Here is an 18,241-nt window from a genome sequence, read left to right as displayed (position 1 = left end):
CCAAAATAAAGGGGACTACACTCGTGCCACATCAACTGGAGGAGCTAGTTCCCTTAGCAAAAATGTATGGGCACTGCTCAGCATGGTTAGCTTGCTTCCCTGGTCAAGAATTCCTGGGAACAGGCCCCATGTTGGTTTTATTTAACAAGTGCTTCCATTCTCCACAGCATACCTTCAGTGGCTGTTTTTAAGAGGATTGCAAACAAAGCAGCAAGACAGACTGCTCACAGTTCTGTCTCAAATTCCCTAGAAAAAGGGTTAAAATCAAAACAATGGAGATGGGACCTCTGTGGAAAATCCATGGTATCACTATCCTAACTGACATGTAAAGTTTCTTCACTAGAAGGAAACATGCTTATTGGTGGTCTTAAATACATTGTTTGTTTCTTGTAGTACAAGAAACCCTGGTGGCGTAGTGGTTAAGTGCTACAGCTGCCAACCAAAAGGCTGGCAGTTCGAATCCACCAGGCGCTCCTTAGAAACTCTATGGGGCAGGTCTACTCTGTCCTATAGCATGGCTATGAGTTGGAATTGACTCAACAGCAATGGGTTTGGGTTTTCTGGATCTGAGGCTTGAACCAAGAAATTTGATTAGCATGTGAAAGTACCTGGATAACACCAAAGGGTAGCAGCAGTGGAGGAGGTGGTGGTAGTGGTGGTGACAGTGACACAAATGTGTAAGCCTTTAATGTGCCTTCAATGTATGTTTGTTGGCACAATCCTTCAGGACTTTGAAAATAAATGTTCTCCAGGAGAAAGAGAAAGCTGTACTTGCTATACCCTCCTCTCCTAGTCTTCTCACAACTTCCCAAACCTACACAGTAGGAGTTCTTTTAGAAGACATTTCTACTTTGGCTGTTTAGAAAAGGAGCCCTGGTGGCCCAACGGTTAGGTGCTTGGTTGCTAACTGAATGGCTGAAGTTTGAACCCACTCATCTGGTTCTGTGGGAGAAAGATCTGGTGATCTGCTCTGGTAAAGATGAAACCCAAACCCGATGCTATGAAGTCAATTCCAACTCACAGCGACCCTATAGGACAGAGCAGAACTGCCTCGTAGGGTTACCAAGGCTGTAATCTTTATGGAAGCAGACTGCCACATCTTTCTCCCACAGTCACGAGGTGGGTTCGAACTGCTGGCCTTTCTGTTAGCAGCAGAGCGCTTAACCACCATGCCACCAGAGTTCCTTCCCAAAGAGATTACAACTGAAAGAACCCTGTGGGGCAGTTCTACTGTCATATGACATAGCTATGAGTCAAAACAGACTCGACGGCACCTGACAAGAAAAAAAGGTTAGTGTACATTCTGGTTCATAAACCATTTCAGGTACTAATAAACAGTCTAATCCTAAGGACGGACTCTTCCTCAGTCCTCTTTAAGCCTTAGATTTCTCATTTATAGAACAGGGGATGATCCCAAATACAGGTGTTCCATATATTTATCCTAGCCCACTTCAATGAGATTGGACTGCAAGGGGTATAAGAAGATGAGAATTTGGAAGGAAATTATGGCAAAGGTGGTTCGGATCCCTACAAAAAGGAGTAACTACAAGCTCCAGAAAGGCCAAGTGCCAGTCAGTATTACACAATGGCATTTGCCTGAACAATAAGCAGATTACAGCCCTGCAGTGTACCAACAGTCTGCAGGCTGTCACAGTGATAGCAAACATATTTCTTCGGGGCTGAATAACAGGCTGAAGAAATCTGTAACTATATTCTAGAAAATGAATGAGGAATTGCTCTGAGAAGTACACATAGTTGGAAAATGCTAGACTCCTATCCTGCATGGTCTGAAGTCGACTAATAAAAAATGCTTAAGTTAATACATACACCACAAATTAATCACAAAGTACCTGCATCCTGCTCATGGTTACGTAAAGCATCCTCTACAGACCTTTCATTTGTCTAAGAGTCCATGGAAGCTAAGGGGGGCTTTTGCCTGGGAAGGATGCCTTAGGAACCCCCCACCCACCCACCCCCAGGTAAGCAGGCACTGACAAAGACGGTCTTTCCCACGAGATTACCAATGACCACCACATGGACTTAATTACATCCTACTACCTCAGAGCCCCACCATCTGTATGTCAGTTCATCATACTGTGGAAGGGTGCATGTTGCTACAATGCTGAAAGCTATGCCATTAGTATTTCAATACCAGCAGGGTCGCCAGTGGTGGACAGGTTTCAGTAGAGCTCCAGACTAAAAGACTAGAAAGAGTCAGTAATCTACTTTCAAAAATTAAGCCAATGATGTCTCCTGTCTGAAGGGGATATGAGCAGCAGGGGGGGTCAGAAGCTGGCCGAATAGACACAAAAGAAAGAGTAGAGGGAAGGAGTGCACTGTCTCATTAGGAGGAGAGGCAACTAGGAGTATACAGCAAGGTGTATATAAATTTTTGTATGAGAGACTGACTTGATTTGTAAACTTTCAATTAGAGCACAATAAAAAAAATTTTTTTTAATTAAGCCAATGAAAACCCTATTGTCTGAGATAGTGCTGGCAGATGAACCCCCTAGGTTGGAAGACACTCAAAAATACACAGTAGCTGCTACAATGGACTTGAGTATCAATGATCTCAAAGATATGCTGCAGGACCCACCAACATTTGAGTTCTTCTCTACATGGGGTCACCACGACTCAAAGGAGACTCAACAGCAACTAACATCAAAGCCAATGCTTGCTTAGTGCATTTTTTCAATTGTGTTATCGGAGAAGCAACTTACTTAGCAAAGCACCCATCCTACTGTCCTGTACTATTGTCAGAACAGCACTTCATATGGACGCCAGCAGCATCTCCAAAGGTTTCCATCCATTTTGACATATATCTGAAACCAAATATACATAGCAGGAGAGAGGACTCATTTTTAAAACATGGTTTGTTTTCTTTGTAAATTTTTTGTCTCTGCATTTTATATATAGGTAGACGACAGGAACTAACATTAAGGAAAACTCCACATCATCGAGGCTTTCTATAAAGCGATTCTATATGGGATTTAAATTTTACACACACACACACTCGCCCCGACACACACACACCTGCCCCGAAGTTCTTCTTCTATCTCTGGGAAAACCACAATCTGAGACTATTAGTTCACATAAGATAAAAGTCAGATATACCTACTACCACTGTACCTCTTAAAAAAAAGTACCTCTTAAGAGAGTAATATTATCATGGGCTCAGATGCTCAATTTAAATATTCTGAAGTGACCAGAAAGCAAGTATCTGCCTTACTCTGACATCACTGAATGGGTGACATTCCAAGGACTTCAGGCAAGAAGACGACATCTTTCTTTCTCTTGTATCACTAATTAAAGATGGCTGATGGCAACCGAATGACCTTATACTTTGAGGACTCCAGAACCTATGAAACTGGAAACAGGGGCTGGCTTTCTTATATCCCTAAATCAGATGTCCCAAGAGAGGCGCTCAAGAGTAAAATAAAGTTTACAAGTTACATTCTGGTTTCTCAACAGATGAGTGTGGTGTTTTGGGCCCATGGAATATTCATGGAACCAGAGGGAGATAAGAAAGATGGAGAAATAAGTTGGGGGGAGGGGTAGCAAGAAGGGGACCACGCAGTATATTACTACCATAAAAAGTTGGGCTCAGTTCTCACCTGTTTTAAACAGAACAAATTGTATAGATAATACTTCAAATACACACATACCTCCCAATACGATGGATGGTGCAAAAGATCTGGACAATTCTAAATAGCAGATTATCTTCAAAGCTCAGAAAACTGACTTCTGAAATATAATGACTACCGTAGAAAGATCTCCTTTCCTTACATATGATTTGGGTACTCTTCGATTTTTCTTTTCTTTTTTTTAAATTATATTATCAAAAGCATACAAAAACTTATTGCACCTAAACACAAGACTAGTCTCATCTCTCAGGGATGTGACGGTCAAACTCTTTTAAAGTCTGAACAAAGAAATTTGACAAATCAAGTCAGCAGAGCCTGGACAGTGTCAATCACCTACACCTCTCCCAGTCCCAACACACATTGATGGCGTTGGTTCTACACCAATACTGTGGAATGAGCCTTAAACCAGCAGGACAGAATCTATCAAGACATTTTATGAGGATTAAAGTCTTCCAAGATTCTGACTTTGCAAATCACAGCAACTGAGCCTAAAGCAAAGGAGAAAGTATTTCTGCCTGATATTTACTTATTCTAATAGCAGAAATGAACTAAAATCTCTTCCTAAACAAGTCATTTGGGTTGCTGTCTTCCCTCTTCAATCTATACTTTAGAACCTCTCCAGCCAACCCCCCAAAACTCCATCATAAAAATATAAGGGAAGGTGAGGGGGAAGGGGAAGGAAAAGTATGGGGTGCAGATAGTGAAAAGGAAGGCACTGCTTTTGATTGAGCTGCTAATCAGAAAGTGAGGTGCTAACATCAAGGAACATCCTGCATAAAAAGACATGTCTAATAGCACCCACATCAGCACTCACGTGTGAACCCCAAGGGACACTAATGGCTGCCGTCTCCTTCACAAGCGAGGTGATTCCAGGTCTTCACAAACACGGCGTCTACTGCCTTTCACTGGGGACGACTGGAACCAGTGTCTTCACTCTAAACTTCACCCAGGAAGATCGCGGACCTGATGAAACGTTTCCGGGGGTTCCGAGACTACTGAAACTACCAGTGAGACGTTCAGATTTGTCTTTTGGGGGTGTGAAAGGTAAGGAGGGTAAAAACACGTGACAGAGACATTCATATCCAAAAGACTATGAATAGCTGTGATACAGTGGGAAGAAAAGAAGCTGGTACCCAGTCGTTTCCGTGGCAACCACAAAGAATGCTAGACCACAATTTGCACGGGAGGTGGAGGCAATATCCCTGCAATCTGAACTCCGAGGTAACAGAGAAAGGAAATGGCCACAGCAGTAATAAAACGGCCTCAAATGAGGTTCTAGCCATTTTCTTTAAACAATTAGATGTGGCAGAAGGCTGCATGCTTACCAGGAAACATCAGCAAATTATGGGGGTGGATACTCATTCCCACAAGTGTCTAAAAATGTGTCATCAGCAACAACTAATCACCAATTAAATCAGATGCGTCTCTGCCAAGCTTGAAGACTGCACAGGACACTCAGGCTCTGAGGCAGGCCCCGTGCTCCCCATTTCCTTCCTTCTTCTTTGACCCTCGTACAATAACCTCTGCAGAAGTTGGTACGTGTTTCTGCAGAATTGAGGACCAAAGATGTCTGAAGACACAAATCCGTATCTAGCAGGAAAAAGATTTCTATGCAGTGTTATTCCACATACATCAAAGTGTACACACACACACACACACGAAAGAACAACCGTTGCCATTGATTCCACCTCATAGCAGCCCTATAGGACAGAGTACAACTGTCCCATAGTTTCCATGGCTGTGATCTTTACGCAAGTAGACTGCCACATCTTTCTGCCACAGAGCAGGTGGTGGATTCAAACCGCGGACCTTTCAGTTAGCCGCCGAGTGCTTAACCACTGTGCCACCAGGGCTCCTACAAACAAAGGTACTGCTCCCAAATTACTCAAGTCAGATATGGGGTGCCTTAATTCTCCATTTCTGTCTCTCTTCTTGCTCTCCCCACCACCCCTGCCCCAATGGTAACTTTAAAACTCAGGACAGGATAATGCCGATGTAAACTTATAAGTCTTCTCATCAAACCCATAAAATGACAATGGCAGCTTTCAAAAACTACAAGTCTTTCCCCCTCTAACTCCCTTTTGATTAGTCAAGAACCTCCTTAAGTATTTTCTTCCACTGATGTTTAAAAAAATTAAATAAAAAAAAAAAAAGATGAAATAATGGGATTTGTTGTTTGAGGTGAAGTCCTGAAACCCTCTTGGAGTTCCCTGTTCTCTCCTAAAACTGAAAAATGCTAATGCAGTTGTTCAGCATTCATTCAATAAAAAGACAGAGGCAGTGCCTGAGCCCTCTAAGCACATGCTGGCTTAGACTGGTTTGGGGACCAAGTCTAAAGCATACCACACACTCCAACCCAGTGTTCAGAGATGTTATTTCATTTAATTCTAAAACACAGCGGGTTGTTGGATATTTCAAGTTGGCCTAGGTGGTTCCATCCAACCCAAAGCCTGCACTGCCCCCACTCCACCCCCAAATGCCTCTGTCCACCCTGTGCCATAGAGTCAATTCCTACTCATGGCAACCCTATAGGTCAGCGTAGAACTATCCCATAGGGTTTTCAAGTCTGTAATCTTTACAGAAGCAGACTGCCACATCTCTCTCTTGCAGAGAGGGTGTTGGACTCAAAGTGCCAACCTTCCAGTTGGGAGCCAAGTGCTTCACCACTGCACCACCAGGGCTCCTTAGTACCTCTGTAGGCCCCACCAATATGGCGCTTCCCATACCCAGGAAAAGGTGCGTGAGGGGGCCTAGGGTGTGCCATGTTCTTACTACAAGAGAGATTTCTTAAATCAACTCCCAAAATGAGGTTCCCTCCAAGACAGAAAACTGGACTGGGGCCTGCTCTTTTTACTCAAGAACCATGTGTGCCCTTTTAAAGCATCAAGTAACCTTCTTACCTCAAAGCTCACTAGACTGGTAAAGAAAAGTTAATAAATCCTGCACTCTCCCAGAAAAAGAGCATACCTCTGATGCACACAAGCTTTGCTGAAGCAAGCTATCACAGCAGAACAAAGATCTACTTCATGTGTCAAGCCTCAACCTCCACCCAAGGATTACCGGAAGGCTCAACCTCATCGACCCCTGGCCCTTCTTGCTCTGCAAGTCTCAAGCAGCTGTCTCATCTCCTGGCACATAGCCCAGCACACCAGATGCTCATCTTGTTATGAGCAACATCCCATCCAGCCACTGGGTGGACGGAACCCCAGGCACTGGGCCTGTCCCTTCACGTTAATCTAGCTGTCAGCCTGCAGTTGGCAGGCCCTCGTGTTCTGTCAGTAAGTCAAAGAGCACTTAAGTCACCAAGAAGATTCCACCATGGGGCTTAGAGCATGGCTAGAATAAAAGACTCCCTCCTCCTCCTTTACTCTTATTTTCCTGCCCCATAAAAGAAAAAACTAAGTGCACATGTCACCATACTAAAGATGTCCCCACTTCCCTAGACACTTCCTTCATCATTCGGCTCTGTGTCCCTATAGGCTTAACATGCTCCTCTTCTGTGGCTCTTTTCACACTATATCGCAAAGTATTTGCTTCTCTCTTTTTTCTCTCTAGGATGGGAATTTCCTGTAGACAAAAATCAAGCTCTACAACTGTTCAGACAGGCATTGGACTGGAGTATAAGACAGAAAATGATACTGGTGAGGAATGAGCTTCTTGGCTCAAGTAGGCCCATGAGACTATGTGGGCAGCTCCTGTCTGGAAGGAAGATGAGAAGGCAGAGGGGGACAGAAGCTGGCTGAATGGACATGGGACTACATGGTGGAGAGATCGAGTGTGTTGACCCATGGAGGAGGGCGGGGGGTGCAACTAGGAGTATATAGTAAGGTCATATAAATAAAATTTTTATGTGAGACTGACTTGATTTGTAAACTTTCACTTAAAGCACAATAAAATTAAAAAATCAGGCTCTAAATTAATCATCTTTAGATCCATACCATGGAGCCCTAGTGGCACAGAGGTTAAGAGGTGGGCTGCTAACCAAAAGGTCGGCAGTTCGAATCCACCAGCCATTCCTTGGAAACCCTGTGTGGCAGCTGTACTCTGCCCTGTGGGATCATTATGAGTCAGAATCGACTCGACAGCAACAGGGTGGGTTGGGTTGGGTTGGGTTTGGTTTGGTTTGGTTTAGATCCACCCTACCCTGCTGCTATGACAGAGTTACATATCTAGACCTCCATAAAGGGGGTTGCCTAACACCTTTAGAGACTGTTCAAGTGAACAAACTACCAGGCCTAACTCTAGAGAAAGATGACCCGGATAGAGACTCAGATATGCTTCCTGTAAATTGGAGCAATGCAAAACGTTGCTTTGTAACCCCAAATCATGCTACATGATAATCAACCAAGCAGTTAAAATTCCCAGACAGGAAGGGAGGAGGGGAAGCTCATAAATCTCCTATAAATAATTTAACATGCAGAAACAGTCAGACGTTATGTTTATCTGAGTAGCTAATGACCAGGCTCTATTTCACGATCAGGGGGAAGACGGGGCTCTTCTTTACCAGAGACACCCAGTGTTTTGTGTCCCCTACAGGAGGAAAGAGAACTTCCTGAGAGTTACCTGAGAGGTCTCTGAACATAAGCCCAAAGGACTTGCCTGCAGGAAAAGAAAGCATGGCCACGAGTGTGTCCTACCCTGCAGTTAGCACAGCTCATTTGTGTTTCCGGCACAACCAGAAGGGCTTGAGAGCTCTGTGCTGTCCAACCTGACATGTCGAACCAGGGCCCTCAAATTCATTCTGGTAACCATTTTTATCCGGGAAGACACTTAGGATCAAGGTAAGGAGCTGAGAACTAAAAAATACAAACTCCCCTTTCCACAACTTGGAATGTAGCAGGACTGGTGAAGCACAGCCACAAGCAGACACCTCCAAAACTCACCAACTCCAGTCAACTGAATGGAAAAAGACTGACTATTCATCCAGAGGCAGGGAGGAAGAACCCGTAAAATCATAGAGTGATCACAGGTCTCCTGGAACAGCCACCTCAAACAGGATAGTCAGCTAGGTCAGAAACATTCTCACATTTAGGCTACCCCCCAAGTGCCCTTACACATGAAAGCATGATCTCTAACCTCAAATACTGGAGAACTCCAGTTATTAGAAGATATCAGAAACAGCAACACTTTCCAAACATGAATTGCTCAAGATAAGCTAACGTCTTCTCACTTTCTATCACTTAGTTTGCATTGAAAATTTATTTTCATTTATTTCATAAAAGAAGGAATACAAACACTGGCAGAGAAGAGTGTTTTCTTGGTTAAAACATCTGAGGATAACCACTGGTTGTGCACTGCACAAAGTGTCCAGTGAGGAAGTAGGTGGGGTTGAGATCCAGCTAACATTCAGCTCCCTATGCCAGGTGCTGGCCCAAAGGGAGCATCCTTCTGTAATTTGTACACGGTGGGTAGCTAGCTGAAAGGATAACCCCTACATATGATACAACCATCTACTACACATGTTTATGGGAGGCGACAGGGAAAGTCCAGGCATTACAGCAATGAAGACTTGGGTTCAAATTCTGACTCTGCTACTTATGAGAAATGTGACTTTGGTCAAGTATATTAACCATTTCAGGACTCAGACTTCCTCAGCTGTAAAACAGGGAAAATAAAAAACCTTACAGGTATCTCATGAGGGTTAAGATAAGATTTATTAGTACAATGTCTTATATTCGCTAAGGGGTGGTTACTGCTAATGGGCAGCCTCTTTTGGAGACGGATTCTGAAGCTTCAAAGAATCTGAAAGGTTTCTAATAGTCAAGTGCTCTATTGCACAGTGAGATCTTCTATTTATATGTCAATTGCTTCCTTATTTGAAATTTTCATCAGGTCAGAGCTCACCTGGGCTATTCACTTTTTTCTTTTTTAATGACTAACAAAATTACATTAAAAGGTTATGAATTGTGATCAAGTTTAAGGGCAAACACAGTGGTAACATTTCCGGGGGGGTCTCTTTCTCATTTTTTCTCTTTCTCTTATTGCACATTCGAAGACCCACTGCAAGGAACTTCCATTTCGGGCCTCAACCAACTAAAAATCCAAACAAGACAATGGACTTCATACAACGGAAGACTGTGATCCTTGAGAGATAGGCAACAGATGACTGCCCAGCTTACTACTGCCTTAGAGAATGTCCAGTCCATGGTGCAAGGAGGTGATAACCACAGGGCAAAATCTGGAGATCTGCAGATGGTGCCCCTCAAGTCCTCAGCTGAGTACTGACCAGTACATGCGTGTGAGGAGCTACTCAAGGGAAAGTACCACCAGAAGGATTAGAGGGCCAAGAGTAGTGCCTGTTCCTATTAGCCAACAAGGAAAACATAACTGACAAGGCATCAATCAGGAAAGGTACTCAGAAGGGTTTGCCTGAGTAGTGGGAAAAACACAGCCCTATATTAACACAAAGGAGCCCTGGTGGCACAATGGTTAAGTGCCTGGCTTCAATCCAAAAGTTCGGTGGTTTGAATCCATCCACAGGAGAAAGATCTGTCGATCCACTGCCATAAAGATTACAGCCTAGAAAACCCTATGAGACATTTCCACTCTGTCACATGGGAGTTCCTTTGAGTCAGAATCAACTTGATGGCACGTGACACCACCACCACCACATAAACACTGCTCTGGCTTGACCTAATGAAGCTTAAAAGCTGAACAGGAAAGGATCAGACTGTTTCCTAGTAACTTAACAAATCTCAAAAAACATTTAGTGAAATAAAAAAACATCCAGTACCCAAAGGAGTAGTTTTTTTTTTTTTTTTAATTATGGGGGGGGAGGGGCACTCAATCAATCCAAATTTACCCAAGAGTGACAGATGATACAATTAGTACACACGGTCATTAAAATATTTACTGTAACAGTATTTGTACATTTGAGAAGGTAAAGACTGAGCATGTTGAGGAGAGCCAGTGAAGATATAAAAAGACCCAAACCAAACTTCTAGAGATAAAAAACAAAAATACCTGAGATGAAAAATACAATGAACGGGAGTTAACAGCAGATTAAATACTGCAGAAGAAACCACTTACAATACATGTTAAGCAAAATAAAACACAGAGAAACAGTGCAAACCAGAAGGCAATGCAACATCTTTAAAGTATGGAGGAGGGGGGAGTGTTAACCAAGAATTCCATAACCAACAGAAAATACCTTCCAAAAATTAAGGTGGATTTCTCAAAATTTAAAAAAAAAAAAAAAAAAAACTAACGATGGGTAAAGGCCTTTTCAGATACATAAAAGCTGCAAAGATTACAGGCCACCAGCAGACCTATATTAGAAATGTTAAAAGAAAGTCCTTCAAGTGAAAGGAAAATGATACGAGGAGACCTGGATCTCTATAGGAAGGAACCAAGAGCACCAGAAATGGCAACCACACACGTAAACAAAGAAAGCAGGTAGGTTCTGTAGTATCCACACCACTGGCTGGATACATATCTACAATGACTTCCAAAATTACCTTTTGCTGTTATCAGTGCAGCCATGAAAAATTCTATTCCCACATTTTGCCCTTTGTTTACTTCCTATTAGTAGTGACTATATTTCAGTCAAAACAGCTCTCTAATTTAAAATTAAAAATAGTGCTAATCTCTCCTTTATAAAACAATCTCAGCAGTATAACAACAGTGGAGGCTTTTAACCCTAAATCAAAGTTCAGGGAAACTGGTCAAAGCTGTTGCTTATTTTGCTTTGTTTTCTGGGGACAGGGCATTTAACACTACTGATGGATTTGTTAAAGGGATATGTAAAAAGTTGCTAAAAATTTACAGTTCTGATGGATGTCAATAGTTAGTTCTTAACGATTTCCTCTCTTGAATAAATTCAATTTGTAACAGTGAGTGCATGCTGCCAAACAAGAATCCTATGCACCTGAGACTATGTTCCCTTCAAACTTGGAAAGCAGGAAAGTATTTTACACCAGCGAAGTAACTCAGAACGAGAAGACTAAGGAAAACAGTAATACTGATATATCAGCTGTGAAAGGAATACCTGTTAAAAGCCTGGGAGAATTCTGATCATTTTCAACATCTATTCACATTCAACAGCTAAACTTCATTAAGTCACAGCACCCACCCCCCAAAATAACTCTTTACATTGAAAATTCAACAGTCTTGAACAGGACTAAGTAACTTTGAACTCAGTAAGTCTTACAGTATATCAAAGGCCTAACTAAAATAAAGCAGCTCTTTTGTTTGACAAAAAGAAAAGAGTTATTCCCCTGCAGCAGCATCTGCACTTTTTTAAGTATTCCTGGAAAAATATTTGGAGTTTGTTTTATAAAGTGTATTAGCATACAAAAAGTAGTATACACTGAACAACCTACTAGGTTGTTATATTTTATAAGCGATCTCAGTATTAAGTACTAGAGAAACAGGTTGTTCCCAAAGGAGTGGCAATGACTAATGTGTGAATAGCTCCAACGGAATCTGCACACCAACCTCGGCTTCTCAAACCACAATCTTACCCCACTCTTGCCAGCTTCGTTCATGCAAATACCTGGTCACACCAACCTCTGTGGAAGAAAGTCACACCGCAAGAGTCCTTCCTGTGACTTAATAATTTCAAAGAGGGACACGTGCCCACACTTTTCCACTTGCCTACAAGATTGCTGTGATGGGGCACCATGGAGAAAAGATATAAATCACAAATTGTATTTAATCATAATTCCTCAAACATATATTTGAGAAATTGCCAATGAACATGCTCATTCACATGTAGCAATTCATGTCTCACGTATACAGACGATAGCTGTTAACAACTAACGCACATATAAGGGCTCATTATGAACTAATATGTTCGATTCACAAAATGCACCATTTGAGGTGGTTTCTACCGCCATACACATTTTACAGATGAAGAAACTGAGGACCAGAGAGGTTATATAATCTGCTCAAGGTCACAAAACAAGTAAATGGTAGAGCCAGAATAAGACAACCTAGTTCAGCTCCAGTCCATGTTATTAACCACTACGCTACATATAAAGCTTCCCAGAGATCCCTAAGAAATACCACTGTTTTTAAAATTTTACTACCTATTCCCTCCACCCATCTACTCTACCAAAAAAAAATAAAGTAAAATAAATACAGGTTTCCCCCGCTATCTGCAAGTACAGCATTCCTATGAAGCCTTTCATAAGCTGAGATGGCGACAATCGAAGAAGCAATTACCCTTAGTTTTTTTATATGAGACATTCTTTTGAGTGTTCCCAGGCCCAAAAATAATCTACCAAATCATACCAAGTAACACAGAGACTTTTCTGATATCTTAGGACACATCTTGCTAACGGATGCACAAAATAAATCAAGAAAAAGCACGGATGCTCACAGAGATTAGATTACCTGATGCCCAGTACAGTTCCCTAGGAAGGAGCTGGGCAGAGCCAGTCTTGCCGTTCAGGTACGCACTGCCTCTTTAAAGGCTCACCGCAAAACAAACGCTGAATGCTATTTCAGCCTTTTATCACAAAAGTGAAATTCCAAGGATTTCTTTCAGCTATCGACAACAGGTACTAATGTAAAAGTTCTGTAAAAGTCAAGTGGCATAAAGAGACCTTTCAAAGCGCAGTGATACCTGTGAATTCTGCTGTATCTTTTGAAATCATCAATTTTGGATCCTCCATTTACTTACACCTGAAAGAATACCATCACCACCTACTTCTTTCTACCAGTCAAATAACCCCATCTCCAAACTCATTCTCCTAAGAGTTCCTGATGGTCAGTCCACACCTGCCTGTTATCTGTCTGTTCTGGCTTCTGCAAATACTCAGATACTTGAAGGATCAACACAAGTTTTACGAAAACAACCAAATGTAACAGAACGGCCAATATAAGGTCATAGCAGGTAAGGAGCTAGGCATGGACACCAAATTCGGAAGGGAATTTCCATTCCACACAGGAAAAAAACTCCATTAATGTTTAATTTTTTATAATTCACCTACCACAATGATCAAAAGAAAATTAACACTAAGGAATTGAAAGAACCCAGCATTCCAGGTGATCTGAGTCCAGCCTGCCCCCATTTGTTGGGCTGCCTTGTCCACCGAGTAGGCAGAGAGCTTCTAAAGAGGGGCTGACTTTTCCCTTTTCCAAAGAATGATTTTAGATAATAACCTTTAAATGGTTAGTTAAAAATACCTTTTCTAAAAAACCTGCATAAAGAAATATACCAAGGAAAAGAATAACAAATTCGAGAAAAAGGCAAAACCCTATAGGAACTCTGGACGTTATTGCTTTTATATCCGCCCAAAAGATTCCTAACTTCAAGGAAAAGCGATGGCAACAAGTACATCGGGAAAAACACAGTTTAAGGGGTTTACTGCGGAAAAACAACACGTAGTAAACACATGAGATGCTTTGGCTGGAGATTTGTTAAAAACATGCTACAGGCGTCATTTGACAAAAAAACATGCTAGTTCCAATTCGCAGGGTGGAAAATGAGACCGGCTAAGGTCTGAACTGAGGTCTGCACTGGTCTCCCCACCCCACATACACAGATAAATTTTATTTTTCAGAAGAAGGAAGTCAAACAGAAATTTCCTTCTTTTCTTTCTCTGCTGACCAAGGCAAAATGCATCATTAACTCATCTTAAAAGCACCTACCTAAAATGATGTACACGTCAGGAATAATTTTACGTGTACAAGAATAGCTAGCAATTCATGTAATTTTAAAAAAAAAAAAAGAGAGAGAGAGACAGAGAATGCTTTTTCCAAAGCAAATGCATAAAATGTGACCTGAATTCTTTGGATTTAGACTTTGGCTGGAGATTTTTTAAAAACATGCTACAGGCATCATCTGACAAAAAAAAGTACTAGTTCCAACTGGCAGGTTGGAAAATGAGACTGGCTAAGGTCTGAAAAAAAAAGTCTAAATGCCAAAAAACCAACACCATGCCAGCTGCAGTCAAGTCAATTCCAACTCAGCAACCCTACAGGACACAGGAGAACGGTTCCATAGGGTTTCCCAGATGCGCCTGGTGGATTCTAACTGCCAACCTTTTGGTTAGCAGCCGTAGCTCTCAACTACTACGCCACCAGGGTTTTCTCTTTTCTTTTTTGCTGTTGAGTCAATTCTGACTCACAGTGACCCCATGTATTACAGCGTAGGTCCACTCCATAGGGTTTTCAATGTCTGTGATCTTTCAGACATAGATCACCAGGCCTTTATTTTTTCCAGAGTTGCCTTTGAGTAGATTCAAACCACCAGCCTTCTCGTTAGTAGTTAAGCCTTCAACCATCTTCATCACCCAGGAACTCAAATACCGAAAGGGAACCTTCAAACATCCTCATCCATGTATCTATGATGTTCAGGGAATTTTAGACCCAAAGTAAGAAATGTTACCTAGTCAACAAAGCAGGCAGTGCTTGAAAGGCATTTTAAAATAACCACTTTAGGCAGTTACTCTGAGCTTGACTTGACATCTTCACCAGGGACAGCACACTCCATCAGCTTATTAGAAAAGGTAAACTGTCTGTGAGGATGGAGGGAGGCTGAGCATGCAATCTCAACAGTACACTCACAAAGCTTCAGGAATTCAAGCTCCACTTCATCCATCATCCTTCAGAAGGCAAGGTTCGTACTACATCAACACAATACCAATGAGGAATCAAAAATTAGTGCTTAAAAACCTGAAGGTATTAATTTAAAAATGATCGTTCATCGTATACTTGCTAAAAAAACTATACCCTAACTACACAACCCGTTTGAAAGCTGCAAATGCCCCTCTCTTTCTTCTGTACTCAAGGCTACTCCAATCAGACCCACATCTACCTTAGCCTGTTAATCCTTTGTCCACACATGTCTCTGATGGATTTCACTACTAGAGTGTGACTATAACCAAGTAATAAGCTCTTATGAGTCATTAACACGAGTCCATACGAATTCAGTATAGACAAGAGATTTGGCTCACTAATAATTAAAGCAGATTTGCCTTGGTAGGTTTTCATTGATAATAAAAGCTCAGTATACAGCTACCATACAACATCATGGTCCCACTGCAAAGGGGAGGGCACCAACACTGTCATCTCGGAGAGGGACTCGGAGGAGGGGAGCAGGAGCCACCTCCAAGTAAATGAAGCCTACTGATCATCACCATCACACCACATGCTGACCAATTCACAGCCAGAGGGGAGCATGAGGGACAACCACAGAGCTAAAGGAGCCGGTACTGTCATTTCCATTCACAGACTCATACAATTCTGCTCCCCAAATGGAGATGAAAGATGACACCAGAGGCATGAATACCCACCGAAGCTCGGAAGCATGGATAATAGATGTTATTATTACATACTCCAATAATTTCCTGATACATTATTACACAGCCTTGAAGTCCCTCTTTTTTATGATGATTCATCTTTAAAATGGAGGGAAGGGGTGGGTTGGGGAAAAGGTTCATTATGGCATTATCCGTAATATAATAGGCTTGTCATTAAGATATTTGCCGAAGTGCCTTTAAAAAGAATAACGCACAAAGCCCAGTGCACTGGCAGATCAAAATGTACTAATAACAAATCTAATGGCATCTTCTAGGACATGGCACTGAGGATTGAGACAAAATGAGGACAGAAGTTAATACAGTTAAAACACACTCGGCATACTGTGAGCTAAACAAAGACACTGCATGATAGATGAAAATAAGACTGAGCTATGCGTTTCAAACCTCAGATCCCAAATACAGCTCTGTTAAGCAGCTAATCTTGTCCTTTTCACAATTTCCCATTAATACACAGTTGTTCATGACATACACACGGCTAGACAGTTTCCGAAAAGTAACTCTAACTCTGCAGAATAAGTAAACAAAGGGACCAGATCAGGGAATTTTTTTCTTCCTTCCTTTTCCGAAACTCTCAAACTAACAGATTCTAAGAAAAGGTCATCAATCTAGGGATCCAGGGAAAATATCGAGTATGTGAATGGGAAAGTAATGAAATGAGATATAAGTTCTAAAATGGAAAAAAAAAGGGGTAAACAATGCATGCAATATAAAATAAGGCAGACACTAGCAATGGGTTTTGAAAACACCAAATTAAAAGGAGTATTATACAATATCACTGCCACTATTTGACCATGAAACCACAAACTCTTATCAAACTACGATGGCCAACTTCCTTATAAAACTCTTCAGCATATTAAAGAAAAGTCATACAAAAATATCTGCTGATAAATTAGTTTTAAGAACCAATTCCACAGCTACTAACTTGGTTGTAAGTCAATGGATTAAAATGCACAGGACGTAATTTTACTTCCCCAACAAGAAAAAAAAAAAATTTTTTTTTTTTTTAAAAGAAACACGTTTAATTCTTTGAGTTTTTAGAAACAACTCCTTTCAGAAGTAACAAAATACTGTTCAATATATTCTTCAGGATTGCTACCGATGGGACTCCATTAAAATGACCAGTTAAGGCAGGCATAACAAACTGGCAACTTTGGGGGAAATTCTTATGGCAGCAACACGTTTAGTTTGGCTCACAGAATTTTTTGGCTGATTGATTTTTAATTAGAAAGACTAAGCCATATTTAAAAACCAGGAAGCTTCGGACAAACCTCCAGAATTCTGGCTCCTCTACTGAAATCAGCTGATCAGGTGCAGGGGCTTATGTTCCGGTGTGGCAAAAGGCTGCACCTGAGTTTGCAGCCCCTGGTCTCGGGTGCCAACGTTTTCCGCTTTGGGTACTAACCTTTTCCTCGACGGCCCTTCTTCAAAATCTGAAGAACTAACATCGTTGCTAGTAGAGGACACTTGGGATGCGTCATCCTTCTCATTCTCTGACTGTTCTGATGCTGGTCCTAATCCCTTAGACTGGCCATTACCAAGGAGCCCTACAGATGAGAGAAGGGGACAAACACTTAAACACATGACATCAGGAAGCAGCACTGGCCCACAGTTATCCCTAAGCAATGGCTGGTGAAGAGACAAAGGAATGTGGATAGAAGAAAATCAAGAAGTACATATACCCCTTTTGAATGGGGGGGAGGGCTCAAATCTCTTCCTACTTTTAAGAGTGAAATGCCTGAGGGGGGGGGAGAAAAAAAATGAACGGTGGAAAAATCGAGCAGATATTTGTAATAATAATATACTTCCGGGCTCTTTTGTAAAGTACGTCTTCGGGACTGGGGGAAAAAAAAAGGATTGGGAGAGGGTGTCAAAAGGAATAAAGACATTTCAAATATTACCAAACTACTTATCCTACAACTGCTACATATTTAGTCTAAAAATGCTGAAATTGACTTTCGAACTTTCTATGGACAAGATCTCTTTCAATTGCCTTCAGGAATCACTAACTACCTCACAAGAAAAAAGAATCATTATCTTGTAGACCATCTTACGTCTTCAACTAGAAATTCTATGGAACCAGTTGCTCTTCACAACAATCTATTATAGACCCTAACCAAGATTTGTCTTTGAATGTTCCAAAAGATTCTCTATGACTACGTTTACACCCACCATCCACGGATGGAGCAAGAGTCCTGGAGACTCTGGCTATGCTTTTGGTAATCAGAATGTAAAACAGGCCCTAGGGAAGGAGGTGCTAGCCCTTGGGAGATTCAAGAAACAAGTACTATTACAAGCAGTAAGGCCACACTGGTGGGTGAAGGCTGAATA

At 41.6% G+C, this 18,241-nt stretch overlaps 1 protein-coding gene across 4 annotated transcripts in view; it reads right to left on the bottom strand.

The window, feature by feature from the left end:
- The window catches only part of JARID2 (jumonji and AT-rich interaction domain containing 2), a 317,022-nt gene that overhangs the window by 130,897 nt on the left and 167,884 nt on the right, over positions 1–18,241 (bottom strand). For all 4 annotated transcript variants that reach the window (XM_049884288.1, XM_049884305.1, XM_049884315.1 and 1 more), the window contains one exon: positions 17,316–17,457. In XM_049884288.1, coding sequence (XP_049740245.1) covers positions 17,316–17,457 — 142 coding nt within the window. The remainder of the gene's footprint in view (positions 1–17,315; positions 17,458–18,241) is intronic.

The sequence above is a fragment of the Elephas maximus genome, chromosome 1 (genome assembly GCF_024166365.1).
Source record: "Elephas maximus indicus isolate mEleMax1 chromosome 1, mEleMax1 primary haplotype, whole genome shotgun sequence".
Classification (NCBI taxonomy): Eukaryota; Metazoa; Chordata; class Mammalia; order Proboscidea; family Elephantidae; genus Elephas; species Elephas maximus.
This window is presented reverse-complemented; position numbering and strand designations above follow the sequence as displayed.